General features: G+C 40.0%; 1 protein-coding gene and 1 long non-coding RNA gene across 2 annotated transcripts; both read right to left on the minus strand.

The window, feature by feature from the left end:
• Positions 1–844: 844 nt before the first annotated feature.
• On the minus strand, positions 845–8918 carry LOC110064877 (uncharacterized). Its single transcript, XM_089286875.1, has 2 exons — positions 4482–8918; positions 845–2183 (listed from the first exon to the last, which is right to left on the minus strand). Exons 1-2 carry the CDS (start codon positions 8803–8805, stop codon positions 2149–2151), a joined length of 4359 nt encoding a protein of 1452 aa, XP_089143001.1. The 5' UTR covers positions 8806–8918; the 3' UTR covers positions 845–2148.
• Positions 8919–12102: 3184 nt separating this feature from the next.
• Positions 12103–14557, minus strand: LOC149114413 (uncharacterized). The gene is made up of 3 exons (XR_016206459.1): positions 14280–14557; positions 13053–13142; positions 12103–12421 (listed from the first exon to the last, which is right to left on the minus strand). It is a non-coding gene; the product is annotated as an uncharacterized LOC149114413 (long non-coding RNA).
• Between the last annotated feature and the right edge of the window lie 4077 nt (positions 14558–18634).

Genomic DNA, 18634 nt, shown 5'->3' on the forward strand with positions numbered 1-18634 from the left:
TGACTCAATGAGTAAAGTTTTACTAACTTCCTTTCGTCTGTGTTGCTGACAGCTAATAGTAATATTAGCGACGCCTTTGGTTCAGACAAACCTACTTCATTAAAAATGTATTCTCCAAGGGAAGTTCTACTGGTTGGGTAGTCTACCCCTAACCTGAAAAATGGCTTCTCGGCAGGATCTCATTGCTGCCTGAGTTCGATTCTTTCTCCTGAAAAAGCTATTGACAGGTAATTATTAATTGCGTGAATTAACCCTGCCCTACCATTCATGAAGACGTGAATTACGCCTTACGACCACATCCAACTGCTCAAATGGTCGGTGTGGGGTGTGGTGTGTGTTCTCATCAGACAAGAATTTTTTTATCACGGTTACCCCCGGGAGAACGACAGACACGTGACATGCAAGGCAATACGGAACTCGAATAAGCAATGAGATGGACGACGCGAAGGACGACGCCCAGTAAAATATGAGAATTTACATTTTAATGATTGTACCGAATCTCGCAATTACCTAAGACCAATCAGTACGTCTATCAGTTTTAAGAACTAGCTCCAACTGAATATGGAAAGAAAGCATTTTACTCCAAAGAGAAACAGAAAAAAAGTCAATCTTGTGGTTCACTTTCTAACCACAAGATACCCTAAATTTGGTTTGAATTTCACGTTGATTTTTTTAAAAAGTCAGCTAAGAATTTGTACCATGCACCAAGATTTGTACTATTATTATTACGTGGAGACACTTTGTTCTTTTCATTACGGCACAACCGTAATGGATCTCTGAAGCTCTCTATTAATAATCCCAATACCTGTTTCCCTTGGAAAGGCTATAAATATTTTCTACAGAATAACAAAATAACAATAACTTTATTTACAGAGGGAGATTTCCTGTATTAATTCAATAAGCAATTTACGTTTCATTTTTGGTGATTAGGTAATAAACAAGAACTGACGGATTCCCCCAAATGAGCTTACGTCATCACCTACTCGTACGACTTTTCTTTAACGAAGTGAGTTCCGTTTTGACTGATAAGAACAAGAAGGATCTGGAAAGAGAAGCTGGAATCTCGGTTCTTAGTTAAATCTTGTTTGAATTTCTCAGGCCCCATTTCATGCTACGTCGGCGAAATTTGAAAACAAAATAATCACCGGTCTTTATATGGACTTCTGTTTCAGAAAACTGGGAAAGGGAAATCACCCGAATTATATCGTGATGTCATCGTTTTTGAAAAGCTCTGTTTTCAAAGTGTTTTTCTTCCAAAACTAAAACGCAAAGCCGGCGTTTTCAAATTTCTTCTGTTTCGAAGAACGTTTTCTAAAAGCTTCGTTTTCGAGAAGGATTTGTGTAGACGGTAGGCCTAACCGCAGGATAAAGCTGCCCATTTTCAAATTTCTCCGACGTAGTGTCAAGGCTATCAGTTCAAATTCCTGTCCTTTTCTTGCAATAAACTCTTTACGGATTTCAGATCTTAGCTATAAGTTAAAAAAACGGGTTATTTTGTCAGCTGACAGTTGAAATTTTTACCAATTCTCTCTGTCTTTGTCATACAATATGCTTATTACAGTACTTCCTTTTGGTTTAACGTTTAAAAATGCCAACAAAAGATGTGCAGAACACGTACAGTTGCATAAACTTTCTTCAGAAATTTAACAACTTACGGCAAAGGTTCATGTTGTTTCTGACACTATAATTTACTTTAAAATCCTACTTTCCTCATTAACAATTGCTACAAAGTGTCAGTATTCTTTTTATGTACACTATTTACAAGTTTAACAGCACGTTTCGCTGGTAAGACATTAGGTTTGTCTGTTAAGCGTCACTTTGGTATTACAGTACACTTTATATTTTTCCTAAAAGAGAAGATTCAGAACAATTTCTATCATCACGTGTAAACGTTCGATACCATGCAAGAATTTACCTTAAGCACTGAGGTTTTTCTGGTTTAGGCAGTTATTTGAGAGTTATTTGAGCTGTACACTGCAGTATCCGGGAAAGTTTGAAATCTTCTTTCGTCGCTAAGAAAACAAATAAGAAAAACTGAAACTTATAAGCGAAATGTAATCGTTGAAGAAATTCTCGATCATAATTTCTATCCAACTTCGCAAAAGCACTAACACTTTCCGATGAAGTCCTGGCGCTTTTCCATGGGGATCACTCGCTGTCGTCCTGTTCACTCTTGGCGACACCTGCATGACAGAGGAAATAAGCAAAAAACACTAAAAAATAAAGTCATATAACCACGCTAATGTTCAGTAACATTAATAGGTTTTAGCAGGAGCCATAATAGGAGACCGAGATCGTAGGTCTTGGGATTCGCGCGCACCTATGATATGGGACAATTTTTCTATTTTTAGAACAAATTGTGCCATCCTGACGTCATATATTCGCGCGGATCCACGCACATGTCGGGGGCTCTCGCGTGGATGTTGTCACGTTGCGTGGGGAAATGGTGAGAGTTGCGAGATTCTCTTGCAGATTTTTCACAGCGAATATGTAGTTATATGCTCTGAGCTAATGGAAGAGATGAGTTTTTTATGGTCGAAAACATAACTTCAATTTCGCGCTATGAATGAATAATATCTGTTGTGCGCGTATTAAGCTTTTGCGTTTGTTATGTAAAGAAAAGTTATGTAAGAAACCTCTTTACTCTGGTATCGAGTTAATTTGTGAGTTTCCCCAACAATGCTTAATCATAACCAAACCCTGTTTTTGATAGTTTCTTACTGTTTCGGTTTGTTTGGCGAGTTAGCAAAAGTTTTTGAAAGGAAAGTCTGATGCGTACATTAAGTAGCTCATTTGCATAGTGCGGTGCGTGCACTTTCAAATCCGAGTCCGTGTTTTCAATTGTCAACAAATCTTGACAAAGATTTCTTTCGTTACCTTTTTTGCTGAGATGCTGCAACAATTTTCACCAACGCCAAAAGGCTACTAACATAATAGCCAAAAGGCTATTAACATAGTGAAATTTTACACTGCCAAAATAAAATAGACAAGGAGTTTTGATAACTCAATCAACAAAATCGAAATCGTTATTCGAGTTGATTAAAGAAAGCGTCATCGTAATTTTGCTGATTTTTCTGCTTTATTCACATATTTTTAGCTAAGCTTTTAATATTTTCTCAAACATTTATCAACCTTAAACATATTTAAAAACTAGAGATATTATATGAGATATTATATGAGTTCGATGTACGTTTCAAGTCCAATTTGTCATGTTTTACTGACTGTACAAAACACGCATCGGCGGGCGCTCTTATTCATCAACAACAGACAATTTATTGGAGTTTTACAGAAATAAAACTGAGCAGCATCTACAGACATCAAATTTATTGTCACTTATCGGGCCTTGATAAAACAACAAGCGTTGCTTACAATTCAGGCGAAACTCAAACTTGCTATTGTTATTTTTTTCTTTTCGGTCTGCCTCTGGCGAAATCCTTGCAAGCGTGTTCATGTGGCGAGAGGAGGGAAACTTTGAAGTCCTGAAACGCTGCTATATCCAGATATATCGAACTAGTTTTTTGCTGTGTTTTGAACAAGCTGTTAATCTTCAACATATGTGAAACTTGGAGTGGAGTAATGTGGAACTCTTATAAAAGAAACTGCGGAACACAACTTGGGCAGTGATAATATCATAAAGCGGCACATAACTAAATTCGACACTGTCTTACTTAACTCAAACTGGAGCAGCTTACTACGAAAATACTGAAGTAAAATTCCAGACATTAACGTATTGAGTTGTGGGCCAAAAGCATCAAACATTTCGGAAATTTCGGGCGCCATTTCCCCGCGCTACATCCGCAAAATTCCTCGCAGCATGTACGCGCGTGTGCCGCACGAGATCGCGCAATTTGTTCCAAAAAAAGAACAATTCTCTCATATCATAGGGACAGCCCCAACACTAGAGATGGCGTGCGCTTACGGTCTCCGTCCCCGATTATGGCTCCTGGTCTCAGTTAAGCATTTTCTTACAAAAACAGCTGCCTGATTACAAAACTGAGTTACGTTTAACACATCAGATTCTGCGCGCCCCCTGATTGGCTCGATGGTATATTTTATCTCTGTATAAAACAAGAAAACCTGTTGTCATTTTCTCGCCCAAGTAAATGAGTTAAAGCCATGAATTTTACCGTCATAAAACATCACGGTAACTTGAGGCTCCCATGGAAAATATGGAAAGATTTGGTCTGCTACTGTTGCTCAGAACACGCTTCACTTTTTGTTTTCTTTCAAAAATTGCGTTACATTACACGTTACTTTTAATGGTCTACACTCACATGACCGACAGAACTAGTTATCAGTTGTAAAATAAAATACATCAGTCGCACAAGATCAAACGACAAATGTTAGGAAGTAATTACATATGGAAACCTAGCCCTATTAAAACTGTCTGAGAATACATTGATCGTTAACATGTATGGAAAATTATGACTTAATAGCCCATTGCTAGAAATAGAAAGGCACGTGCTTTCATTGAATCATACCTTTCTTTCCAAAATCAAACGTCACGTCATCTCCAATTAGTATAAACGGTGCCCACTGATTCACACCATAGCCCTTTCTTCTCATCCACTTCATGGCCTCGTGTAGAGATTCACCAGCATTTTCCCCAGCCAATAGGTGATCGTAGAAATGAGTCATTAACTGCTCTGTTGATTTGTCATCCAGGGCCCACAGTGCCACCAACACTGAGCGTGCGCCAGATCCTAAGAATGCTCGGGCAATTCCAACAGCTCCTTCGGCTTTTGTCTGTCCACGGGCACTATGACAACAGCTAAGGACTACCAGTTTAGCTCGCAGTTGGACTTTAGAAATGTCAGACATAGTCAATAAGTAGAGTCCTTCTTGAGGTATTCCGTTAGGATGACGAAACGATGGTGCAAGGGCAATTTCTCCTCTCTCAGCATCGCCGTGTGCGGCTAAATGAATCAGGGCTACTGAATTCATCGCTTGAAGTACTGCCTGCTTAGTTGCTTGCTGTCCTAACAAAGGCTCGACACCCAGCTTATTTGCTACCATCCTCGCTTCGTTTTCTGCACATTGCAGTCGCGAAATGATCGTGAGTTTTCCTTTGAAATGCACTTCACCAACATCAGGATTTCCCACTATCAAAGCACCAGTCTGACGGTGATAGTCTGCTGGACTTTCATTAATGAGCTTGAGAGTTGTTAAAGAAGGAACAACACGAATCCTGAAAGTCTCGGATAAGTACTTTCCGCTTCTATCAGTTAAGGCGGCAAATGGAATTTGGTATAAAGCGCGATCAGGAACAATGATGATTTCAGGGCCCTCAAGAAAGCCCACCACTGGAGCGATAATAAGTTTGTAACAGATAGGAAGGTTCATTTTGGGTCCTTCGTTGTCTTTACTTTCGTTTCCAATTCGCCAACTTTCATGGCTATCTTTCTCGCATGTGTTGGATTCTGGCTGCAAAACGTGTAAAGATCGGTCTTCGCAAATCTCGTCTGGTAAAACGCCAAAACTTCTGAAATCAAAAAAGTCTTCCACTTGTTGACTTAATCCTTCGCCAGCAATTAAATCATTTACTTCAATCTCCTGAAAATGTGTGACTCCGCCTGCTTTGAGAATCCACAAATATATACTGTCAGAATGATATGAGACGTACAGACAGGTGCGATTGCATATTTTGGCCACGGTGCTTTCAAGACCATCCCATGTCCGAGGATCAGCTAAGATTTGATTCTCCACAGAGTACTGAGAGTACTGAGCTGACATTAAATCTGCCAAAGCCCTGGCCCTCGATAGCTCTGAAACATACAGAGCTTCAGTAGGATTCCCGGTTTCACAGAGCAACGCACTGAGATCTCTGTAGGAACCAATATTGTGGTCAGAAAAGGAAATTTTAAATTGATCGTTGTCGCGGAGAGAGCCGCGCATTTCCTCGCATTTTTCAATACCAGAAAGGAAATACGAGATCGCTTCCTGAATCTTTCCTTCTTTCATTCTAATGTGTGCCATCATTTCGAGCGAAAGGAACTGAATCGCAATGTCTCCAATCTTCTCACTTAATGCAAGTGCGTCCTTGATATATTCTTCCGCTCTATCATAATCAGACTGCTTGAAAAACCACTTTCCAAGCGAAGCATAACCATATACTTCTGTTTTTCTGTTTCCAATTTCTTTGCTTTTTGAAAGACTGCTTTCATAATATTCTTTTGCCTTGATTAAGTTACCTACCGCCAACTCCACGTCACCTTGGTTCAGGTAAAATTGGGCGACCCCTTTTCTGTCTCCAATGTCTGTTAAGATGACAATAGCTTTCTTATTACATTCATTAGCGCTGTAGTACTTTCCAAGAGAGTGAAGTTTACTTCCCATCCTTAGGTAAGATAAAGCTATTTTTTGTCTGTCACCAATATTTTTGCTGATGGCCAATGATTTTTCATTGTAGTATGAAGCCTTCTCATATTCGCCAACTGCTAGATACACATTTCCAAGACCTGCGTAAGACGCAGCTTCTCCATTTCTGTCTCCAATATCTTTGTGGATCGCTAGTGATTCCTCGAGATGTTCTCTAGCCTTCTCATATTCGCCAACTGATGTATTGACGATTCCAAGGCTTCCGTAACAAGTAGCTTTTCCATATCTGTCTCCAATATCTTTGTGGATCGCAAGTGCTTTCTCGAGATGTTCTCTAGCCTTCTCATATTCGCCAACTGATAGACACACATTTCCAAGATTTGCGTAAGACCCAGCTTCTCCACGTCTGTTCCCAATTTCTTTTTCGATCGCAAGTGATTTCTCGAGATGTTCTCTAGCCTTCTCATATTCGCCAACTGATGTATACACATTTCCAAGATCTCCGTAAGATGCAGCTTCTCCACGTCTGTCCCCAATTTCTTTCTGGATCGCAAGTGATTTCTCGAGATGTTCTCTAGCTTTCTCATATTCGCCAACTGATAGATACACATATCCAAAATTTGCGTAAGACACAGCTTCTCCATTTCTGTCTCCAATTTCTTTGTGGATCGCTAGTGATTTCTCAAGATGTTCTTCAGCTTTCTCATATTCGCCAACTGATCTATAGACAGTTCCAAGGCTTCCGTAACAATCAGCTTTTCCATTTCTGTCTCCAATATCTTTGTGGATCGCAAGTGCTTTCTCGAGATGTTCTCTAGCCTTCTCATATTCGCCAACTGATCTATACACATTTGCAAGGAGTGCGTAAGACTTAGCTTCTCCACTTCTGTCCCCAATTTCTTTCTTGATCGCGAGTGATTTCTCGAGATGTTCTCTAGCCTTCTCATATTCGCCAACTAATCCATACACATTTCCAAGATTTGCGTTAGACTTAGCTTCTCCACTTCTGTCCCCAATTTCTTTCTGGATCGCGAGTGATTTCTCGATATGTTCTCTAGCCTTTTCATATTCAGCAACTGATAGATACATATTTCCAAGATTTGCGTTAGACGTAGCTTCTCCACTTCCGTCCCCAATTTCTTTCTGGATCGCAAGTGACTTCTCGAGATGTCCTCTAGCCTTCTCATATTCGCCAACTGATAGATACACAGTTCCAAGGTTCGTGTAACAGGCAGCTTCTCCATTCCTGTCTCCAATCTCTTTCTGGGTGGCAAGTGACTTCTCGAGATGTTCTCTAGCCTTCTCATATTCGCCAACTGATGTATACACATTTCCAAGATTTCCGTAAGATGCAGCTTCTCCACGTCTGTCCCCAATTTCTTTCTGGATCGCAAGTGATTTCTCGAGATGTTCTCTAGCCTTCTTATATTCGCCAACTGAAAGATACACATTTCCAAGATTTGCGTAAGACACAGCTTCTCCATTTCTGTCCCCAATTTCTATGAGGATCGCTAGTGATTTCTCGAGATATTCTCTAGCCTTCTCATATTCGCCAACTGATGTATACACATTTCCAAGATTTCCGTAAGATGCAGCTTCTCCACGTCTGTGCCCAATTTCTTTCTGGATCGCAAGTGATTTCTCGAGATGTCCTCTAGCCTTCTCATATTCGCCAACTGATAGATACACAGTTCCAAGGTTCGTGTAACAGGCAGCTTCTCCATTTCTGTCTCCAATCTCTTTCTGGGTGGCAAGTGACTTCTCGAGATGTTCTCTAGCCTTCTCATATTCGCCAACTGATGTATACACATTTCCAAGATTTGCGTAAGACACAGCTTCTCCATTTCTGTCCCCAACTTCTCTCTGGATCGCAAGTGATTTCTCAAGATGTTCTCTAGCCTTCTCGTGTTCGCCAATTGATGTATAGACGGTTCCAAGGCCTACGTAACAGCTAGCTTCTCCATTTCTGTTTCCAATTTCTTTGTTGATTGCAAGTGATTTCTTGAAATGTTCTGTAGCCTTCTCATATTCGCCAACTGATGTATAGACGGTTCCAAGGCTTCTGGAACAGCACGCTTCTGCTTCTCTGTGACCGATTTCTCTACTGATTAGGAGCGCTTTTTCATAGATTTGTTTTGCTTGGGCGTATTTACTCTGATGGCGATAAATTCCTGCAAGAACTATACTTAGCTCACATTCTTCAAGTCTTTTGCCACTTTCACGCTGAATTTGGAGAATTTTTTCTGCATATCTTATGGCGTTTGTGTTATCGTTGAAAATACTGCAAGCCTTCAACATGGTAAAATATATCCTTGTGTAGAATGATTTGCTTATTTTCTTGTCTTTTAAACCTGCTGTGTCTTTGAGAATGAACAAGCATTCCTTGCATAATCCGATGGCTTTTAGAAATCGATTAGTGTTGAGAAGGAAATCAGCGATAATGAGGCCGATTGAGATGACTTGTATGACTTCGTCTACGTTGTTCATGTCAATTACTTCTGTCAGAATAGAACATAGAATAAAAAGGTACACAAACTTGGAAACAAGTCCAGTTATCCATTTGTCAACTGTTGTTGTTATGATTGTAACAGGAACATGTTTGCTTTACTAAAACACTCGTATACTGAAAAAATGTCTGCTTCTGTTACTTATCGAGTTATTTCATGATAGAAATTATCGCTACATATTTTAGATAAAGCCTTTTTATGAACGGACAATGTTAAGGTCTTGAAATTCATGAACTCGAAATCCAAATTATTCTCGGTTTTACAGTTGATTACAACACAAGGTGGTTATTTCGTCTGTAGTGTTCTTAATATACAATAATTAATTTAATCAATTGAAAACGTTCTCAACAATATGTCTATCCAGACATGCGCATAATTAAGCACTAAATAGTCTGTTATACATTTCCTCGGCCCTCATCAGAAAGACAAAATCTTAGAGGGAAGTGAAATAGTACTTTCATATTTTGCTGTTAGAAATTGTTGGCATGGAAACACGATTAGCGACTTCCAGAAATAATTTCCTGCCATTAATATATAAGGTCATTCATGTTTGAACAAGAACCAATAACACAGTAAACACTCACCACTTCCTGTTCTCTCGGTTTCAAGAATACAAAAGGTGCAACGACAGTGTCTGTTTACACTGGACTTCGTTTATCCATTAGACAACATAAAAACCATTATAAGTTCATTCATAGACTGTTCACAGTCCCCTATTTTTCCGTGAGATCGTAGATGTCGATCGTTAAGCTCGACGGGCCGCCATCTTGGTCTCTTGATGCGAGCGAAACTGGATAGAGTACAAAATGCCCGTGGGTAGGGGTGGTGGAGGGCACGGCTGGCGGAAAAAATAGGGAGACTGTACCAGCTTCACTCTTTCTCGTGTTCAAGGGGCGCGGCCGCCAGTTTGGCACCTCCGTTAATCAAATCAATTAACAATCTCCTCCCCTGAGAAAAAACCTGTCAAATCAGGGATGATGATATGAATCCACGTTACTGTGTTGTGAAATTCGAAACATTTTGAAGGTTTACTAAGTTGAGTGGAATGTATGCAGGACGGAAGTACTCTTCTCTGGCTCCAAAAAAAGCGGCAAAGCCAGCAGAGAATTCCCATTATTCAGATGCGTGCCGTCTTTGTGGCATTAATTGTAAAATTTCAGTCCGAAATAACAACAACCAACGGAGCTTTCAGCCATTTCCTTCGCCAAAACGAAACTTTGATAAATTAAACTCTTGACAAAATCAGTTGGAAGAACCGCCAAAAACGTATTTTCCTTCGAGTAAACAGTAAACGTCCTCCTTTTGCTCGCGCTTTAACACCAATCCTCCAAGACAAGAGGCAGACAGACGATCAAAATAAAAAATTCTCTTGAAATCGATGCCATTTTGGTCTGAGCCGCGAAGTTATGAATGTCACTTTCTGTTACTCAAGTTGACAACGCACTGCTACGCTCTGATGAACTCTATTGTCCCTTCGACCAATCAGGTGTTGCCGTTGCTGGAGCAACTAACGCAGCGAACACCAGACAGAAGGAAGCTGTTACAGTCTCCCTATTTTTTCCGCCCCGTCACCCCCACGCTATTAACCCCACCGCCACTACCCACGGGCATTTTGTATTCTCCCTTGTTTCGCTCGCATTAAGAGACCAAATGGCGGCCCATCGAACTCAACGATCGACATCTACGATCTCGTGGAAAAATAGGGGACTGTGGACAGTCTAGTTCATTCAAGACACGTATTTCCTTAATAACTCTGGTTTTGCCTCTAACTCCATGCAGATATAGAAACACAATGCCAAAATTTAATCATAAAGGAAAGACACTGGTACCAAATTGAAATATGCAGATAAAGGTAAACCCCTTAGAAATTGAAAGCCACAGACCAAAGTAAGACAAAAATACCTCAAAATTCGCAAAAACAGAAGCAAGCAAATTGAAATTTTCCGCCGATCCGCGAAGGTAAGCTAACAGAAACACGCAAAACTGGAAGTCTTGATCCCGGGTCTTAATAACAGACAAAGATAGGCGTAAAGCCTCCTGTTCACAGACAAAATTGACACGGAAATCGGCAAATTCTACGCATATGAAACTGAAAGTCACCAAGGATTGCTTTCTAAAGCATGACTTGTGTATACTGAACATTACCATTATTACTTCATGCTTTCAGTATTTCAAATTAATATTTATGGTCACAAAAGCAGTGCTTAAACTTACTATTCTATCCGTTACTTGAGAAGTGAGCTTCGGACCGAAATCCAACGTTAACTTCACCCTTGTGAGCAACAAGGCTCTTCCCCTAAAAAGGACAAGGATACATTAGTACTTTATTTTCATAACTACTGAGAGGCATTTTTAACGCACAGTAAACATATAAAACGAGAGCATCAAATAGACGATATTTTATATTTAGGTTATGTTGGGCGTATTTAAAACACGAAATGGTGAAATGACGAAATGAAGAAATGGCGAAATGGCGAAATAACGAAATGGCGAAATGACGAAATGGCGAAATGGCGAGATGCCGAATTTATTCTGTACATTAATCCCGACAAATAAACGAAACATCTACAATCACAGGTTCGCGGTCACTGACCTTTGGGTAATTTGGATTCCAGTTTCTCTCTGTTAACGGGGCGCGTTTTGAGACCCCTAGGATATTCTTGATATTCGCGATGAAGTTTATACACAGTATTTGGCAAACATGTGCTTTGCACAGAAACGGAGTGACGTTGGATGTTTCTATCAAATAGATACAAGGTAAGATTTGTAAACGAAACAATAGCAAGTACCAATGCAGGAAAAAAATTCTTCCTCGAAAGAAAGTGTCGAAACCCCCACCCCTCTCCCCCTGAACTCAAAATTAAATGCTCCGTTCCCAAACAGAAAAAATTGGGCAACAATTGCAACTTTTACTGGAGCGGTTATATCTTAAAACTTTGGCTCTTATCTTTAGAACCATTCCGCCATTTCGCCATTTCGCCATTTCGCCATTTCGCCATTTCGTCATTTCGTCATTTCGCCATTTCGTGTTTTAAACAAGCCCGGTTACGTTTACTGCTCTTGCCCTCCGTTACTTGATGAGTCAAAATCAGAATGAAATCCAATTTAGGCTGGATCAGCAAAAGGGATCTTCCTTTAAAAAGGACAAGGAATTGTTAATGGCGTAAAAATATCCTCCCAATGCAAAGTGACAATAAAAAGAACAGAAAGTAAATTATTAGAAACAATATATGAATTTTCTTCACTGTGATAACGCTATGAACGTAGAATTTCCCTCAGACCTGAGCTAACCAAGTCCCTATGTTTGAGCGTCAGTTTTGGCTTTTTCGTCATGAAAAATCAGTCAAGTGCAGTTTAAATTGACATACGTAGATCCGATTTCTCTTCATTAGAAAACTGAATGTTTAGAAAGCGTGTAGAGGCTATGTTTTTCCCAGAAACATGAGCAGTGGGCATCCTTTGTATTTTCTCCTTATTAAGATAAATTACGTCGATGAAAATCGAACAATAATATATATTCACCAATGAAGAGTTTCAGGGGTTCCTTGCTTCTTCTAAGTACAAATTTAACCAAAGATGAATCCTTCACTTAATGGCTGCGAAAAAAAAAAAAAATAATAAGAGGGCCAGTTCACTGCAGAAATATTGTCCGGGGGGAGAGGGGGGGGAGGTTGGTGGTGGTGATATTCTCCGAAATTGGGGGGAGGGGGGTACGTTGCCCGCGTCTTGAAACCCATACCGAAAATGGCGAAAATATGCGATTTTCTCTATCCTGTTAATTCAGCCCTGACCAAACAACAATAATCAAATTCAGACTTGATCCAAGCTCGGCGCTGCTTCGGTTTGGATAAAACAAAATCAAGTCCCTCAAATTCTCAATTTTTTTAAAAATTGTACCAAGATCGCCCTTCCCAAACGATGTGCAAGAACCACAAGAAAGGTTTCTTATAATAATCATACCTAATTGTTGACTAGAGTCCAAAATCCATACGCTATATCCTGAAACCAAAATGGCCAAGATCTGTGACTAATTTTTGACCAAGACTGCTCAAAAAGTATCTCGTTTGAGGCCACACTTACCCATACAGCGTATGAAAGTGAGTCCCCCCTGACTATCTCAGGGGCGAGGCTCATTAAATTGTGTATGTAGGTAAAAATAATAAGCAATCAATTGACGAGGATATTTAATATTAGAGGGAGCCTGAATCAAATCAAATGTGTACTCACCACCAATTCCTTTTCGGAGTGAAAGGAAAAACCTACAATTAAAACCTGTTACAGCTCGTCAGATCACAACAAGTAGTTCAAGGAGTTTGTCTGGAAGATAACAGAAGAACCATCACAGCCTTGTTCATATCTGCTATTCCATGCTTTAACTAACATCAAGATACTAAACTATAAAACGGATAGCTTTCTACTAAGAGACAAGTCTAAATTCCTCTATTTGACATTATTACTTTACTGGGAATCAAGGATAAGTTTTCCTTTGAGCGCCCACCCACGAGTTTAAATCTCTCAGTGGACAATTTATAATTGTCAAAAATGTCATTTGTCTTGATAGCGTAGCACCATAACTATAGGAACAGAACCACATGCATGCATAGGAATAGAAACCCACGCAACTCTTTTTTCGTGGTCATCATGACTAGCGGCATGAATCGCTGGCGTGTACAACCAACGAGGACGGCGACGATGTCGCGCAACATGGCGGTCATACTCCACCCAATACCAAGTCTTGGTTTACAGCGTACGTCTTTGATATTTGACATCCACGTTATGGTGAATTCACACCTGTCAATACAAGGCATCCTCTGACCAGTATCACTTGCTATATCGCGCTTAGGTTTATAGCTCATCGAGGTAATGTGTTTTTTTAAAGCTGACCACTGACCAGGTACTTGTTTTCGATTGGATCGCGGGCTCATGTCAGGTCAATTTGTTGTAATCAGGGACCGGTTTCTCGAAAGCCCCGGAAACTGTTCGGGTCCGGAAAGCCATTGTTAGTTAATCGGTATCTAAAGACAGAGAGGTGTATACGCCTGAAACTTCTCGTATGAAGAGAAACTCTGTTCGTATTAAGAATATGTGAATAAAACAGTTGCTTTTCGGGACCTTCGGGAAACGGGCCTCTGGGCCGGGTTGTTCGGAAATTAAAAGTTAACCGAAGTGTAAATTTATCTTCTATACAAGTGTTTTTCACTGCTTTAGGGTCAAGACCCCCGGTGTAGTTTGAGATTGTTCAAAATCAAAACAGAAGGCCAAAAATATAAACAGAAAACCTCACCCCAAAGTTACAAAACTCAAATCAAAATTCTCGCTTACCGTGAGTTAGCTTAATCGAGTTTTGAACAAAGCGGCCCAGGAGCTCCGCGTTTAGGCTTGACTAAATCCATATGTTATGTAAGTCTAGTTAGTTCTCTAGTTTAAAAGTAAGGTAAAACTTATTGTACTTACCGTTTTACAAGAAATTCAAGTTTCTACCCTCTGTCAGCTGAAACAGCATCTCCTTCAAAGTAACATTGACACAAGAGTTATCAGACTTTCGAACCGTGGGATACGCTTTCAATTTCGACTGGTCACGGGGTGTTGTTTTTTATTTATATACGTGATACAAAACATGTATCTTATGAAAGAAATAGAGCCAGTTGTCATTTCATATTTCCAGTGTGCAGTAGCTATACTGACATTTGAAATTCCCTTTAGCCTGTCCAGCCCTATCACTTATTATCTGGCATGAAGTACAGTGTTACTTTTGCGTCCAACAGCATCTGTCATTGCTACACAATAGGCACGTTTCATGTTTTCAGTATGTTTCAGTTTTCATTGGCAATTTAAGTCACAATTACACGGTTGAAGAACATGCTTGTTTTTTTTTTGTTTTTTTTTATCATATGCTGTATATACTTTCTTTCGTCTGTGTTGCCGACAGCTAATAAAGTAAATATGCGATGAGATGACTGAAGCGGCGGGGCAATCGCATTCAATATGTTAAAACGGCTCCTTGCGGGCAAAATTAATGGTTCACTTCGAGCTTATAAAAAGCAGTCCATCTTTTATTCAACTAGACGCTCTAAGAACCTTTACTCGGGCTTCGCACCGCAATATCAAATCGTGCTTTACGAAAACGCGTATTAGACATAATAAAAACAAATTAAAGAATCAGGATATTTTAGCAAGACAGTTCCGCTTAGATATTTACTATTCAATAGTTGCTTCGTTAAGTATCCTCCTATTCCAAGTTGTGAGTTTAAACCATTTTGTTTCAAGAATGAAGCACAGCTGTCTACGCATTTATGGAGAACTTGTTTGCAAAGAATTTTCCAGATCTTTTTTTACAACTTTTGGCGATTACACTGTACATGCTAGCAGAAATTGTACGAAGTTCGTTTACTGGTCGTGGCGATCCGAGTAAATTGTGCAGCTGAACATTTTTGCTGCGATCTTAAAACCTTTTCAAGAGTCTTATCTCCTCTGGAGTGCGAATAGATAGACTTCTTCGCGAAAACAACAGTTCTAAGACAAGGCGCAAATTGCATTGCACCTAATTTGTATAAACTTTCAAGTTGTGTTTTTTGCGGATAACTTCCGAGAATTTGCGACCCTTAACGCAATTTATGAAGAAATATTTAACCTACATATTTTTATTGAATCAAGGCAGGATTATTTTTAAAAAGGAACTCATTTATAAGGGGAGATGCGGCTTTTTCTATTTATTTTGGTTTCATACTCGTCTAGTTGATATCACGCAACATCATTTTCTCTAGCAGTCAGACACAGTTTTCTAAATTAATTGGCGATTGCTAAGACTGCTAAATATACTTGAACTACTAGTGAAATAAATTTGGCTAAACTATCGTCAATGCAGATTTTCCTTAAGACTCGGCAATAACATTGGTTTGTGAATAATCCCGCACAATTCCCGGCACAATAGAAGGTTTAATTTTCCCGCAAAATTTGCCTCCAAAATCACACGGTATTTTTTCTTTCCTGCACTCTACTAGAAAGCCAACTAACTTGGAGGTAAGATATTTAATTCAAGTTACCGAAAGTCTTATCTTTACAAATTTGGAGATCGACATATTTCGCGCGGTGCAAGAAACAAGTCGCATGTTTTTAATGAGCTACCAGTCCAAAAAGCGTTTTCGTATTTAGCTCGTTTTATTGTAATATGATTTGTTTTACTGCAATGTCCTAAATAACAACAGCAGTAGCCACATGCAGTCATTAACTGCCTATTTTTTGTCAGTGCTTCCGTAGTTTGAACTCATACCGCGATCAGCTCAGTTGTTATCTCACGAGAACGTTTCGAGCTTGACCTTTGGTTACCTGGCTGACTTTCAAGCAATATAATTCGTGGACTGGCCCTTTCTGAAAACGATCGACATCTTTGTATGCGAGATGAACGTATAAGGTGCGATTCTCACCAAAACTTTCTTCGCAAAACACCGCGTTCTGTCACGATGAGCGAGCAATGTCGCGTTTCTCGTCCCCAGTTTCCACGGTCTACGCATGGAACGCCTGGGACCATGACTCCCCTTTTGGCGACCAAAACGCTTGCATTTTATAACTCGGGCTTTCCTACGGAAACCCGAGTAAAAATCTGACTTTCGGCAGAAAAAAAAACACTGAATGCTTTGAAGTGTTGAGAAACTGTAATCTCCTGTGGCCAGGGGTGAGAATCCCATATTAAAGGCACAGGGGTGCTCGTCGGAAATTTTGAAATGAACCTTCAGGAGGTATCAAGATATTATTTTGTGGGCGTGGCCTGAAATGTATTTCACCCCTAAGAGGTACCAATTCTAACAAAACCGAAGAAGACCAGTGCTACTAACATGACACATTCGCTACTTTTACTAGCGCAATCCATAAGGGCCTTTGTGTGCCAGGTCTCACTTGGTCTGCTACGTCTTGTCTCCCCCCCCCCCCCCCCGGAGCACAGATTACTGCCATCTTAGGATGTTGGCTGGCATTATGGGGATGTGGTCAAAAGTTTGAAAAAACAGTGTACGTTCTTAACAAGATTTATACTGGTCTACCAGAACCCATTGCCCTTTATCCTCTTAACGAACAATACGGTGCTAGGGACATAAGTCAGCAAAAGAACCCGGCAGGAAAAATAAGAGGCGTTAAGTATGCGCCAAGTGACTTCGGGCAACCCGCGGGATTCTTCTACTTCTCCGGGTCATCATCGAGTTACGCCGAGTTCCGAAACAACGGAGGCCTCGACGCCAGAAATTCCATGACGTTTGTGGCCTGGATACGACATGAAAATTCTGCTGGACCTCCGTTTAATTACAAAGTGAATGACAGAGGAGTTTACGTCTGGCTTGAAAGCCCGAACAAGCTTGTTGCTAAGTTTGAAAACCTGGCTTCTAATTTACCTTACGCTATTGAAAGCGACAAAATTCGGCTCAAAAAGTGGAATTACGTTGCTGCGTCCTACGATCACTCAGATGGAACTGCCAAGCTGTGGATAGACGGCAGACAGGTGTCCCGGTTAAACCTGGGCTGGTTTGAGATCGCTACTCAGGGTGATGTAAGAATGGGTGCGTTTTTACTCTTTATAATTAATATCCATTTGTATTTATTTTTATTGAGATTTTTCTAGTTGGTGTGATACCTCACGATTTTTACCGACTTAACTAAGTTCAGACTGATGTAGATGCGTATGCATTATGGTGCCGTTGAGTAGGGCCTTTGACTTGGAAATTTTCCTAACAAAGGGTGTTTCAAATTATCCTTACCTTATTTCAACTTGTACTGCATGTATTGCTAGCCCTTAGGCCCGGTCTACATTACGCCAGAGAAATTTGGAAACGCAGCTTTATTTCGGCTACGGTTAGGCCTACCGTCCAGACTAATCCGTCACGAAAACGGAGCTTTTCGAAAACGCTGTTAAAACCGGACGAATTTGAAAACGCGGGCTTTGCCCGACCATAGTGGATGAAAACATTTTGAAAACAGAGCTTTTCAAAAACGACGACGTTACGAAAACCATTTGATTTCCCTGCCCGAGTTTTCCTCAATCGCAAATCCAAAATGTCCGGCAACCACTTAAAGGATGAGCACAGAAAGGATCCGCAGACCAGTGGAAGCAATTTCGAGATTTTGAAAAAATGTCAGAGTAAACTCGACTGTTTGATTTTTAGAATGTTTTTATTCGTAAATTTAAACCAAAACTGAACAAACAGAGTGACTCGATCCGCACGAAGGTATTTACGTAATTATTTCATTTTTTATATCGTTTTTATCGCCTTGGCGATTTCATTATCATCCATGCCGCAATTTTCTTGCATTGTTTCTATGTAAATATTTTAGAGTTTTAGTCAGTGTCCATCAGCATTCTTATAATCGATATCTATATATTTAAGCGCATACAAGAATTTTACCTTTCAACTTGGAAATGACCGTCGAACGGTCGAAACGTCGTTGTTTTTTAACGTTAACCTTAATAGTGACCGGGGTTGTTGCGGTTTCAAGTTGAATTCCTCCAGCGTAATGAGGACGGAAAACATTTGATGTCTTTTCAGAGTGAAACCTCCGGTTTCAACATAAAAATATAATTTACGATTAGCAAATGTTAAACTGAAATGAAAATGTAAAACGTTCACTCATCTGGTTATGTTGTTCATTAACAAGCCTTCGATTTCAGCAGTGCTTGACAGACGGGAAATAATTTTCCGAGATGATGTCATCTTACTTTTGGTTGGTATTTATTAAGTTATTTTTGTGTCAGTTCTGCAAAATACTTCGTAACTAGGACACTCTAGACTGTGGTGAACTGCGGTAGAAAAAACTAAGGAGCCAGT

The sequence above is a fragment of the Orbicella faveolata genome, unplaced genomic scaffold (assembly GCF_042242905.1).
Source record: "Orbicella faveolata isolate gen_17 unplaced genomic scaffold, um_ofav_v1 contig_14, whole genome shotgun sequence".
NCBI lineage: Eukaryota > Metazoa > Cnidaria > Anthozoa > Scleractinia > Merulinidae > Orbicella > Orbicella faveolata.

What these genes read in the sequence shown, in the direction of transcription:
- LOC110064877 (XM_089286875.1), bottom strand. Translation starts at nt 8,805, where the DNA reads ATGAACAACGTAGACGAAGTCATACAAGTCATCTCAATCGGCCTCATT. An exon ending in GTTTGATTTTGGAAAGAAAG is followed by an intron (nt 2,184 to 4,481) that starts GTATGATTCAAT and finishes TCTGTCATGCAG; the next exon opens with GTGTCGCCAAGAGTGAACAG.